At 27.5% G+C, this 14,565-nt stretch overlaps 1 protein-coding gene across 1 annotated transcript in view; it reads right to left on the bottom strand.

The window, feature by feature from the left end:
• The window catches only part of LOC111683918 (semaphorin-1A), a 219,385-nt gene that overhangs the window by 98,894 nt on the left and 105,926 nt on the right, over positions 1-14,565 (bottom strand). The window contains exons 4-8 of the mRNA XM_046945190.1: positions 13,829-13,933; positions 6,440-6,528; positions 4,880-5,021; positions 4,541-4,662; positions 2,637-2,717 (exon numbers count right to left, since the gene is read on the bottom strand). Of these exons, the coding sequence (XP_046801146.1) occupies positions 2,637-2,717; positions 4,541-4,662; positions 4,880-5,021; positions 6,440-6,528; positions 13,829-13,933 (539 nt within the window). The remainder of the gene's footprint in view (positions 1-2,636; positions 2,718-4,540; positions 4,663-4,879; positions 5,022-6,439; positions 6,529-13,828; positions 13,934-14,565) is intronic.

Raw genomic sequence — 14,565 nt, 5'->3', positions numbered from 1 at the left:
AATTTATAAAATTTTCTGTCTGCCTTTTAGGGCGGCTTGATGGTAGTTCGTTTTTTCGCGTTTTTTTTTTTGTTGGGTACTTTTAAGATTTATTATACATTTTTGTAAATTATTGTCATTTGTAAAGTATGTTTTTATAATTTTATTTAACGAATAATTTTATTAAATCAAGGTAAAGCGACATATTCGGTTGTGTCTATATAGGGAAGTAGACAGAAAATGTTAAAAGGATTCAATGGGCGTCTGGTAGACAGTAAAGACTTGAAGGAAAACTGAGTCTAGTTATTATGCCCTGATATATTCCTACAAGTAAGCTGTGGATAATAATACACTTAAGATTTTTTATATTTTATAAAGCTTACAAATTAAGCGTTGGTATTTTCATGAAAGCTTCCTCATAAGCTTTTAAGTTTTATCATGTTGTATGTTTTAAAGATATTGTTTTTCACTCTCAACTAACAAACTGTTTTAAAGCATCAATATAAAATTCAAAAGTTTGATAATGCTTGATCTATCTAAAACCTTCCATTTTAAAGAAATGTTGGCTTTTCAAAAAGAGCTTAAACACGTAAAGCTCTTGGTTTAACTCTTACGTAAAAATCATACATAAAACAAGCTTAACGATTACTAGAACACTTTTAAAAAAGTTTACATAAAAATGTGTTATTAAGGCTTACAGAAAAGTTGCAAGAAAGCTTATTGTAAATATTTAAAAGGGCTTACAAAAAAAACTTCCAAGAAAGCTTGCATATGACTTTGATTAAAGCATAAAAAAGTTAAAAAAAAATCACAATACATTGCAAGCTGTTGCAACATTTAAAAAACAAGCTTTCGAAAAAACATACAAATTACATTTTAAAAAACTTTAAAAACGACATTATCACAGAAAGATGTTTAAGGTAGCATACAAAAAAACATCAAAGAAAGCTTACAAAAAAGCTTATATTAAAGCCTATATAAAAGATTTAAACTTTCAAGAAATGTTCTCAAAAAGCTTATGTAGTACTTAATAAGATACTTTTGAAAAAAGGACTTTAGTAAAGCTTAAAAAAACTCTTTTAAAAGAGCTTAAAAAAAACTTCAAGAAAGCTTTCAAAAAATGGTTTAATTAAAGCTTTCAAAAAATGCTTTTATTAAAGCTTATATAAAAGCTTTCAAAATCTTACAGTAAAAAGTTTTAGACAATTTTACAGAAAAAATTAAAATAAAGCTTGGACAATATTTTCAAAAAAGCTTTTAAAGTAAATTTTTAAAAACTTTGCCAAAAAAGCTTTTAAGAATAGCTTTAATTAATTTTAAAGGAAAGTTTCCGGAAATGATTTTAGTAAAGCTTACAAAACAGCTTTCAAAAATTTTACAATGAAATTTTCAAGAAACTTGTTCTTTCTTACAAGAAACGTTTTATAGTAGTTTTTAATATACTTTTAAAAACGATATCAATAGAGTTTGAAAAATCTTACAAAACAATTTTCAAGAAAACTTCCAAAAAAGCTTTTATTAAACGCTTTCAAATATCTTAAAATAAAGCTTTTAAGAAATGTTTTCAATAAGCTTACAAATTAGATTTTTAGAAACTAGATAACGATTATATGAGAGCTTAATATGTTTTTTTAATAAAGCTTACAAAAACAGCTTTTAGCATCCTTTAAAAAAAAACTTTTAAGAAAGTTTTCACAAAATATTAAAGATTATTTGTTCTTTCTTACAAGGCTACTAAAAGTTTTTAATATACTTTTAAAAATAGATCTTAATAGAGCTTAAAAAGGCTTACAAAACAACTTTCAAGAAAGCTACAAAAAAATGTTTTTATTAAAGCTTACTTAAAGCTTACTTACGCTTTCAAAAAACTTACAATAAAGCTTTTAAGAAATGTTTTAAAAAAGCTTACAAATTAGATTTTAAGAAACTAGATAAAAATTATTATATGAGAGCTTACAAAGTTTTTTAATAAAGCTTACAAAAATAGATTTTAGCACCCTTTTAAAAAAGCTTTTAGGAAGGCTATAAATAAGTATATAAATATTTTCAATACTTTCAGAAAACGTAGGAAAAAGCTTTCAAAAAAAAAGCTTTTAAAAAAACTTGATTTTTAATGGATTTCCCCAAGGTAAAAGTTCTTTTTCTTTGACACTGAAAAGCTTTTGATATTTTGTTATTGTGTTTTTTTGCTAAATTACTTCTCATTTGCCTGCTGCGCTTATATAAGTATGTAATGAGTTTGTTATGTACCTTATAAAATCTTTATATAACTCACTACTATAAAAATCGTTTTAATTAACTTTGACCTACTTTAATTTTATCATAAACAACTGCAAAAGAAATAATATTAATTTCAACACCCTCCAATGACCAACCAACCCCCTTGATTAATGCAAATTTTAGGGCTTAAATAAACCAGACTGTGCAAATATGTTTATGGCAAAGGACTTTTTATGTATAAAATAATTAAAAAAGGAGAAAAATATTTAAACATAAAATTAATGAAAAACAAATTTAAGAGTTAATCCTTTGCCAAGAAACTGTAGAAACATTTTTTTTTTTAAGAAATAAACAAAAATTTTCTGACTATCAGTCATTTGTTTGATTTCTTGTTTATTTATATATTTTTTTTTAAATTTTCATATCTTTTCATTTACCTTGGCATTATTGACCGGCAGCCAATTAGAGTTGATGCCACTTTGTTCCTTAAAACTGCCCTCAAATGTATCCGCAATATCCTGCAATAAGAAAACAAAATTTCATAAAAAAAGGAGTAAAATAGGATGTAAAAAGGCAAAAAAATTGTTTTAATAAATTTAATGGAAGTCTACCCTTCCTAAAAAATCTTATTTTTATACGTACATATGTATGTATAAAAATATACATATCGTCGTTGCACTTAGAAATGACCAAGTTGTTGCAATATTTAAGTATTCGATCATATTGAAGAGCACCAATTCTTTTTATATTTCTTGAAATTTTTTTTCATTGAATCAACGATATGTTTTATATAATCCAAAAAAATACAACAAAATGGAGTATAAGTGCAGAGAGTTGTTATAAAACAGACTAAAGTAATTTCAATTTGATGTAGTAAATAAATAGATAAAGGGTGTGAACAATTAGATATGTAGGATAATAAAAAATACTGCAACCGAAATTCTATAAAGATCGATAAAGTCTTCATGTACGATAAAGTCTTCATGTATATGTACGTGATTATAAGTATAAAGATCTGTCTATAAGATCAGTCTATAATCTGGATATTAGATCAGATTATTGTTATAATCTAGATTATAGATCGTGCGATAATCTCGACTAAAGATCAGAGTTTATTTTTGCTTTAATCTGGGTTTAATGTTAGCTTATAATCTGGACTATACATAAGTAAGTGTTCAATAGATCGGCATTAAGTCTGTGCTATAGTATTGTCATGAATCAGTCAATAGTGTGTACTACAACCAGACGATAGTCTGTTACATGTCTCGGCTACGGACTGGAGTCTATAGTCAAGACTATAGATCAGTCTATAGTCAAGACTATAGATCAGTCTATAGTCAAGACTGTAGATCAGTCTATAGTCAAGACTATATATCAGTCTATAGTCAAGACTATAGATCAGTCTATAGTCAAGACTATAGATCAGTCTATAGTCAAGACTATAGATCAGTCTATAGTCAAGACTATATATCAGTCTATAGTCAAGACTATAGATCAGTCTATAGTCAAGACTATAGATCAGTCTATAGTCAAGACTATAGATCAGTCTATAGTCAAGACTATAGATCAGTCTATAGTCAAGACTATAGATCAGTCAATAATCAAGACTGTAGATCAGTCTATAGTCTTGAATATTGATAAGTCTACAGTCTTGACTATAGATAAGTCTATAGTCTTGACTATAGATAAGTCTATAGTCTTGACTATAGATAAGTCTATAGTCTTGGCTATAGATAAGCATATAGTCTTGACTATAGATAAGCCTATAGTCTTGACTATAGATAAGTCTATAGTCTTGACTAAAGATAAGTCTATAGTCTTGACTATAGATAAGTCTATAGTCTTGACTATAGATAAGTCTATAATCTTGACTATAGATAAGTCTATAGTCTTGACTATAGATAAGTCTAGACTATATATTGGTCTATAGTCTTGACTATATATTAGTCTATACCCTTGACTATAGATTAGTCTATAGTCTTGACTATATATTAGTCTATAGTCTTGACTATAGATTAGTCTATCGTCATGACTATAAATTAGTCTATAGTCATGACTATAGATTAGTCTAAAGTCTTGACTATAGAATTTTTCTTTTTCCCCCCTTGACTGTAGATCACTTTATAGTCTTGACAATCTTTTAGTCCTTAGTCTCGACTATTGAGTTGTTGGCAAATGCTTGTGCACACCCTTTTTACATTTACGTAAGTGCCAGTGTATAAGATGAATGAAAAATAGAGTAGACTACTGAAAGGATATACGAACAAAAAAACAATCCCTCAAATAATAAAAAAAAAACACAACACCGAAATACAACGATAAAAACCTATAACCAACTTACCTGCAATGAAAATGCACAAACTGCTGAGCCAGGAATTGAATTTGTTGGTGTATTAAAAACGCCATAAATCAATTTGGCGCTTGAGTGACCATAATGTCCTTCAACAAGATTACTAGCAGATTCTATAATAAAATAGGAAGAAGAAAGAAAGAAAGAAAAAAATAAACAAAAAGTAATTACAATAAAAAATAGCAACGCCAAATACATATTCATTTTAAATAAGGAGAAAAATTAATAAAACTTTTCTGTTCTGTTACCTAAATAGATTTAAAGCTAAAACGCGTTAAATTACTAAAGAAAGAAAATTATATTAATGTTCGTTTTTTTATTATTACTTACGTATTTCATTAAAGTAGAAGGGATAATCGCCAGGTATTGAACAATTTAAACGTGACTTTAAAAATGAAGTCCAACGATTGCGGAAACGATGTGGTCCACCCTTGTCCCATTTACAAACACGTGCCACACGCGAAAATATCGACTAGAAGAAGGTATTTAAGATAGAGAGAGGGAGAAAAAGAGAAAAATAATATTACTAAAGTTTTTTTTGAGGGTAATTAATCATGTTGTTATAACGCTAAAGAGGGAGAAGGGTAAATGGAAAGGAAAATTTGTTGTTTTTTTATTTATGTTTTGCAAATAAAAGTTTTGCTTAACTTGAAAGTTGTAAATTATTTATTGACCAAAAAGTTTTTACTATTTATAATAAATTAATTTAATTTTTTTTGTTCTTGATTATTTATAGTTGTTTATTTTATTAATGCGTTATACATTTACACTTAAAAATAGTTATTTCCTGTTAACTGTAAAATATACCTTTAAGGATTTAAATGGCGTCATAAATAAGGTAAATAAATGGTGGCATAAACTAAAGTGAAAAAACGCATAGTTTAACAGTTTTATTGTTTTGTAAAGTTTAACTAAAGTTTTCTTTTTAACTTGACATAGTTTTATTAAAGTTTAGAAAAAGTTTTTAGAGTAAATATGAAAATGGCGACAGAGTTTAAACAAGTTTTATGATAAATGTAAATACTGTTTAACTGGTAGTTAATAACAGTTTAAGTATACTTAGATTATTTATTATTAAGCACAGTTATAGCTAAACTATTTGTTAACAGTAGTTTAAACAAATTAGCTTTAAGGGCGTAAAAGCTTTCTACTCATTTGACTGCTATTGTTAACAGCAGTTTATTTGAACTTGGTTTAAACTTATAGTTAACATAACTTAGAGCTTAAAGCTCTTTATTGTAAACTTTTACTTTGTGTAATGAAAGTTTAACTAAACTTATAGCAGTTTAACTGAACTTGGTTTAAACTATTACTGAACATAACTTAAATCTCTTTATTGTTAACTTTTATACTGCGTAATGAAAGTTTAACTAAACTTATATTACTTTGTGTGTAATTAAAGACAAATAGAGAAAGAATGAGAGCTTTTAAATGATCTAAATTTATCAAAAGCTTTCAATCTATACTAAACATTTTTTACATATTTCAGCATTTATTCAACTCAATAAAACGCATTTTTAACGACCCCATTTCAGCTTGAATGCTTCATCATAATCAAAGGTTATGTTAACCCTAGGCCTAGTAAAAAAAACATCATGTTTTTATTCAACCTTAAACGCTTTTGCCATCAAGTCACAAACAAAAAAATAACCTGAAAGTATATGTTTAGCCATCATCATAATTTATAACTTTTAATTATGACTATTTTATACTTTATGTCTATGAGCATTATGAAATATGTTAGGGGCCCCAAAATATAAGATATTTTATTTTACTGCCTTTTTTTGTACAAGGACAAAAGCCATTTTTAGGTTTTTAGTAATAAGGATTTGCTGTTTTTCATTTATTTTTTTTTACATTTTTTTGGTGTTGTATATATTAAATACTTACTTTTCCACAATTTATATACTCCACCGCTGTTTCACGAAATAAGAAATATACAAAATCGCCCTGGGTAAAAGAGCTAACAAAATTTGGTGCTGTAAAAAAAAGAAAAATAATAGTCATATATAAGAAAATTTTTGTGAAAATGTGTATTATTTATTGGTTAAGATGACACTATTTAATGGTAGTTAAAGTGAAAATAATAGAGAATTTATATGACAATTGCGAAACAATAAAAAGGAACAAGTTTTTCTAATATTTTACTCATATAAGAGTCTCAAAAGCAGAGATTCCGTATTGGTAATATAACAAATTTGAAAAATATTTCTATAGACTTAGAACTAAAGTCTATATATATACTGATCTATAGTCAAGACTATAGACTGATCTATAGTCAAGACTATAGACTGATCTATAGCCACTATAAGACTATAGACTGATCTATACCCAATACTATAGACTGATCTATAGTCAAGACTATAGACTGTTCTATAGTCAAGACTATAGATTGATCTATAGTCAAGACTATAGATTGATCTATAGTCAAAACTATAGACCGATCTATAGTCAAGACTATAGACCGAACTACGGTCAAGACTATAGACCGATCTATAGTCAAGACTATAGACTGATCTATAGTCAAGACTATAGACTGATCCATATTCAAGACTATAGACTGATTTATAGTCAAGACTAAAGACAGATCTATAGTCAAGACTATAGACTGATCTATAATCAAGAATATAGACTGATCTATAATCAAGACTATAGACTGATCTATAGTCAAGACTATAGACTAATCTATAGTCAAGACTATAGACTAATCTATAGTCAAGACTATAGACTAATCTATAGTCAAGACTATAGACTAATCAATAGTCAAGAATGTAGACTAATCAATAGTCAAGACTATAGACTGATCTATAGCTAAGACTTTAGACTGATCTATAGTAAAGACTATAGGCTGAACTATAGTCAAGAATATAGAATGATTTATAGTCAAGACTATAAACCGATCTATAGTCAAGACTATAGACCGATCCGTAGTCAAAACTATAGACCGATCCATAGTCAAGACTGTAGACCGATCTATAGTCAATACTATAGACTGATCTATAGTCAAGACTAAAGACTGATCTGTAGTCAAGATTATAGACTGATCTGTAGTCAAGACTATAGACTGATATATAATCAAGATTATAGATTGATCTATAGTCAAGACTATAGACTGATCTATAGTCAAGACTTTAGACTGATCTTTAGTCAAGACTATAGACCGATCTATAGTCAAGACTATAGACTGATCTATAGTCAAGACTAAAAACTGATCTATAGTCAAGACTAAAGACTGATCTATAGTCAAGACTATAGACTGATCTATAGTCAAGACTATAGACTGATCTATAGTCAAGACTATAGACTGATCTATAGTCAAGACTAAAGACTGATTTATATTCAAGACTATAGACTGATCTGTAGTCAAGATAATAGACTGATCTATAGTCAAGACTATAGACAGATCTATAGTCAAGACTATAGGCTGATCTGTAGTCAAGACTATAGACTGATCTGTAGTCAAGACTATAGACTGATCTATAGTCAAGACTATAGACTGATCTATAATCAAGACTATAGACTGATCTATAGTCAAGACTATAGACTGATCTATAGTCAAGACTATAGACTGATCTATAGTCAAGACTATAGACTGATCTATAGTCAACACTATAGACTGATCTTTAGTCAAGACTATAAACTGATCTATAGTCAAGACTATAGACTGATCTATAGCCGAGACTACAGACTGATCTATATTCGAGACTACAGACTGATCAATAGTTAAGACTATATACTGATCTATAGTCAGGACTATAGACTGACCTAAAGTCAACACTATAGACTGATCTATAGTCAACACTATAGACTGATCTATAGTCAAGACTATAGACTGATCTTTAGTCAAGACTATAAACTGATCTATAGTCAAGACTATAGACTGATCTATAGTCGAGATTACAGACTGATCAATAGTCAAGACTATCTTTAGTCAAGACTATAAACTGATCTTTAGTCAGGACTATAAACTAAACTATAGTCAAGACTATATATAGTTCCAACTATAAATTGATCTATACTGCAGATCATTATAGTTTTATGATTTCTTATCTGACTACAGCACCTTCGCTTCAAATATTTGCAAAAAAATTCGAGTTAAATCTGATAATTCCTATGCGCTTGAGATTCTCTGCCATTTTTTTAAACATTTTCGGTTATTTAACAAAACTTTTTTGCAAATAATTCATATTTCTCTAATGATTAATTTAATTTATGACCATGAAATTACATGACTTATATATGAATATGAATATATTTTAATAATAAATAAATATGTATAAATATTTGTAAACATAAATATCTGATATACAATTATATTTATCTAATTATAACTAATAATTTTGATTTATTTGATGGTTGGTTAACCAAATAACAAATAAAACTAATAAAATATAAATAACACAATTTTGTGGTCAATTCATTATAATCTTTACTTTTTTTCCAACTATTTAATGGTATTTGGGTATTAGAAATTTATTATGTAATGGAAAGAAAAAAATTATGATAATATTTATGTTTCTAATTAGTTTCATTAATAAATTTATTGCATTAACAAATTTAAATAGAAAATCATAAGCAAGTTTTGTACTGGTAAGCAAAATGTTGGAGATCTTCTTTTGCTATAGGTAAACTGCATATTAATTGACTATATACTACACTCTCTATGCTTAACAAAAAAATCTTCAAACTATATTTTAAGTCTCTGCTGCAGGATTTTATTATTCCCTTTTCAATATTGATTTAGAGAAATAAAAAAAACATTAAAAAACAATTTTTATTTATAATAAAAAATCTGTTTATGTATCAATAGAATATTGTATCTCAAGAAATCTGCTGCCATTTTTATACTAAATCCATCATTGTCATCAAAATCATGATTATGAAAATCTTTACAATCTCTTGCCTAGTCACACTATTCATGCATATAGTAGCTGAGTAAATGTATGTATGTATGTATGTAAGTAGAATTAAACACTTCTTCTGTGTGTGTGTGTGTTTTCTATCAATGTCAGAAAAGTTTTAAATTTCAAATATTGTAAATAACAAAATAATAACAAACAAACAACTAAATAAATAAATAGGTTTTGTATAAGTAAAGGAAAAATATTTATAAAATGTTGTCTGGTTGGAGAAATAACGTTATGTTAGGATGAAGAAAGTGTGGCAGAGAGAGAGAGAGAGAGAGGGAGATACTGAGAGAGATGTGCAAATATACTTGTTTGAATGCCACTTTTAAAATTGACAGCAGTTTTTTCGAAATAATGTTAAAAGCTAATATTTTACACTACAAAGTATTTTACTATTTCCCTAAAATATTGCAGAAATTTCGAAATATTTATATATTAAGGAAAATTACTTTTGAATGATATTAAGTATAGATAATAGGCTTATATATAGTTAGAACCATTAACTGATCAATATAGTCAATATAGACTAATGTATAGTTCAGCCTCTAGACTTATCCATAGTCCAGATTGTAGACCTAAAGACTAGACTGATCTATAATTCAAATTTCTAACTGACTAAAATATCAGATTAATATGTAGTTCATATTGTAGATTGTAGTCCATTTCCTTAAAATATTGCACAAAATTTGAAATATTTATATTTATGGAAAATGCTATAGAATGATCTTAATATGCTTATCTATAGTAAGAACCATTGGCTGATCAATATAGTCAATATTGACTAATGTATAGTTCAGCCTCTAGACTCATACTACTCAAGATTGTAGACTTACCTATAGTTTTCCATATGTACTAAGTTCAGACAACAAACTATTTCAGGTCTAGACTGATCTACAGTTGTAATTTCTAACTGATCTATGGCTTCAACTTCAGATTAATATGTAGTTCATATTGTAGATCGTTTGTTAAAACTGAGAATTGACTGAACTATAGTTCAAACTATAAACGGATTTATATTTCAGATTGCATAGAATTTTCTACTCTGGACTATAGATTGATTTGCAGACTGATCTGTAGTCTAGCAAATGAACTTTTGATTCATCTACAATCGAGAGAATTGCTAAAATGACTATAGACGTCAGCAAATAGACTATAGACTGAATGATGAATGATGTATAGTCTATACAACAGACTTATCAATAGTCCAAACTAGAGTCTAAATTAAAGACTGAGTCTAAACTGAAGTCCATAGAGTCTATACTATAGACTGAATTATAAACTGATCTATTATCCAGTCTATAGACTCTTTGGGCCAATTTATAGACTGAAATATGGTCGATCCTGTAGACTAATCCATAATTAAGTCTACAAACAGACCTAAGATTGTTTAATAGCCCAGACTCTAGACTCATCTAGACTGATCTATAGCCCAGACTCTAGACTCATCTAGACTGATCTATAGTCCAGTCTATAGACTGATCCAAAGCCCAATCTATAGACTGATCAATATATAGTTCAGACTATAAACTGGTCAATATTGATCAATAGCCCAGACTATAGATATATGATCAATGTATAATTTAGTCTTAAGATTGATTAAGAATCATGCACAGTCCAGTCTTAAGAGGGATCTACTGTTCAGTTTATAAGCTGTTCAGTCCAGTCTTAAGAAGTTTATAAGCTGAATATAGTCCAGACTATATACTAATCTATAGACTAATCCAAAGACTTAAATATGGTCGATACTGTAGACTGATCACTAATTAAGTCTACAGACAGATCTAAGATTGATCAATAGCCCAGACTCTGGACTTAAGAATGATTTGCAGTCCAGTCTTAAGAAGGATCTACTGTTCAATGCAGATTATATACTGAGATTATAGACTGATTTATAGACTGATCCAAAGCCTAAACTATAGACTGATCAATATATAGTTCAGACTATAAACTGGTTAATATTGATCAATATCCCAGACTATAGATATATGATCTATGTATTATTTAGTCTTAAGATTGATTAAGAATCTTGTACAGTTCAGTCTTAAGAGGGATCTACTGTTCAGTTTATAAGCTGATTATAGTCCAGAATATATACTGAGAATATAGACTGATCTATAGCCCAGTCTATAGACTAATCCAAAGCTCAATCTAAGACTGATCTATATATAGTTCAGACTATAAACAGGTCTATAAGGCAGACTATAGAATGATCTATATAGACACGATTCGGCACTGAACTATACTCCAGGCTATAGTTTAGACTTTACTATAGACTATAGATTGATCTATAGTCTAGCATATAGACTGATCTACAACCCTGACCAAAGATTTGTCCATAGTCAAGAATTTAGAAAAGCTTATAGATATATAGACTAGTTAATAGTCTAGACTATAGCGCGATCTGTAATCAAGACTTAAGACTATCTATTATTATAAGCTAAATGCATGTTCTTGTTACTAATACACTTAAAGATGGTGTAGTGTGCCAATAGAAAAACAACTACAAGAGAATGGCAAAGACATCCATGTTTTAGCTTAAAAAAATACTAAACTTGTTTGCAGGAAAATATTAACAATATTGTATTTATGACAACTAAATATAGATAAAATATAAACAATATAAATAAATTCTGCCTACTTTTATTATGGCTGTTAAAACTTATAAAAAAAGTTGGAAAGAAATATTTTGTTTTATATTTTTTGATTATTAAAAATGTGAAGTTCTTAATAATGTTGTAGTTGTTGTTGTTTTTATGTACATTGTCAAAATGACAAATAAATTAAAATTGTTTGTATTTTTTTACCATAACTACATATATGTGAAATGTAAGGTTTAAACTAAAATAATGGTTCAACAAAATGAGAAACACTGAGAGTATGTTGGAAAAACCAAAAGTGATAGAATGACGCAAAATTGTTTAAAAAGTATAATTAACAAAATATTTAATAGTATTCCCAGCTAGCATTTTTTGAAATTTTTGATCACATTCGAGTCTTTTATGACTCTTCTGCATGATTAAAATGATTATATATGCACACATTTTCTGATCATAAATGATACATTCGTCGGGAGAAAATGGTACCCTACCCGCGACTCTTCTTAATGAGTCATTTATGAGCCCCACTTTTGATCAATTATGACGCATTTTTTAATCTTTTTTGAGTCATTAATGAGCCAAACAATGAGTCGTTTTTGAATTATTTCCGAATCATATTATAGTAATTTTTAAATATTTTCTGAAGAGTCTTTTCTGAGCCCCATTTCTAATCAGTTTCGATTCACTATTGGATCGTTTTTGAGTCATTTTTAAGTTTAGCTATTACATAAGGAACATAATTAGATCTTCCAACTGCTTTAAATACGACCACAAAATAAGTTTTTAAAACCATCATATTTTAAACACTAGGATGATCAATTTATGATGGCAGTACATTTTGTTATTGTTTTTCCAATATTCAAATTTCAATTCTTTATGAGGATCATTTTCGAGTAATTTTTTAAGCGCTCAACTTATTAATCACTTTTAAGTCATCAAAAGGAGTCAAAGATGACTCAGTTTACTGATTAATCATCCAACAATCTTCCAAATGTTAGCTGGGTTATTAAGTATATTAGCTCAAAATTTTTACTTCCTGTCTAAATCAAAATTCTATCGAAATTTTCTTTCAGTGTTTTTACCCCTTTTTTATCAAATAATAATTTTGTTTTTATTAAATTTGGCAGTCAGTTAAATGTAGTATGAGAATTGCACAAATAATACATTAACAAAAGGAAAAAAAATACAGATAAACATATAAATTTATACACAGATATTAATATATGTATATATAGATATGTATGTATTTGTAATAAATAATGAAGGAATATTGTATAAAATGTATAAATGAATGAATGAGCGAACGTACGAATGAGTCAAAAGAATGATATTCATATTTTTGCAATATAAATTGTATAAAAGTATGAAATACAATTTGTAATGTATTTTGTGTAATACAAACAAAAAAAAATCAAATAAATAAATAAATTATAGAAGGAAGAGAAAAGCAGAATACACATACATACATACACAAAAATTTATTGTTTAATTTTTAATAATCATAATAAATAATGAAATAATATGTTTAACAATATATAAACATGTGTGTGTGTATGTATGTATGAAAAAAATAATACACGAAAAAAGTAGTATATGCTCCTACAAAAGGAAGGGGAAAAACAACCAAAGCATACAATAAGGATTTCATGTGTAAATGTGTGCGTAATTTTCTGTTTATATAATTTTATTGCAAAAATATATATTTGGTTGTTTGTAGAAAACAAATACATACATATATACATACATACATATGTATATTTATCTGTACCACTTACCATTAAGACTTAAGCTATCATATTGCTCTGTTTGTAATGGTTCTCTATAGATAATCGGATCACTGCCACTGAAATCAGCCACTGTGCCCGAATACAATTCATTATCTGCAATGGGGAAAAATGGAAAAAAAACAATTTTTTTTTGCTGGTTAGTTAAGTGTAAAGATAAAAAAATTATTATTATTATTAAATGTGTTTATTGTATAAAAAAGCGAAAAATAAAACACAAACAAACAACAATTTGTTATATTTTGTGGTTGTAGAAAAAACAGCAAAAGGATTTTAACATTTAAAGAAAAATACAACAACCTTGAGTTACAATATACATTTTTTTATAGCTTTAACAAATAGAAAAATTATATCTTATGAGACTTTAAAAAAATAAACACAAATTTAATGGTAGAATATCTTTAGTAGGGATTATATTTTTTTTCATATAGAAAACATCAATATTTTATAATCTAAATGGGGAAAAAGTTTTAAAAAAATAAAAAATACACTTAGCAAAAAATTCAAAAAATATTAATAATAGTTTTCGTAATTATAATTAATACTTAGTTCTAGTAGAGTTTGACTCAAGTCCTGTAATAGTTCAGTTCTTGTTCAATTCTAGTTCAGTTCTTGTTCAATTCTAGTTCAGTTCTTGTTCAGTTCAAGTTCAGTTCTAGTTCAGTTCTAGTTCAGTTCTAGTTCAGTTCTAGTTCAGTTCTAGTTCAGTTCTAGTTCAGTTCTAGTTC

The sequence above is a fragment of the Lucilia cuprina genome, chromosome 2 (genome assembly GCF_022045245.1).
Source record: "Lucilia cuprina isolate Lc7/37 chromosome 2, ASM2204524v1, whole genome shotgun sequence".
Taxonomy (NCBI): domain Eukaryota; kingdom Metazoa; phylum Arthropoda; class Insecta; order Diptera; family Calliphoridae; genus Lucilia; species Lucilia cuprina.
This window is presented reverse-complemented; position numbering and strand designations above follow the sequence as displayed.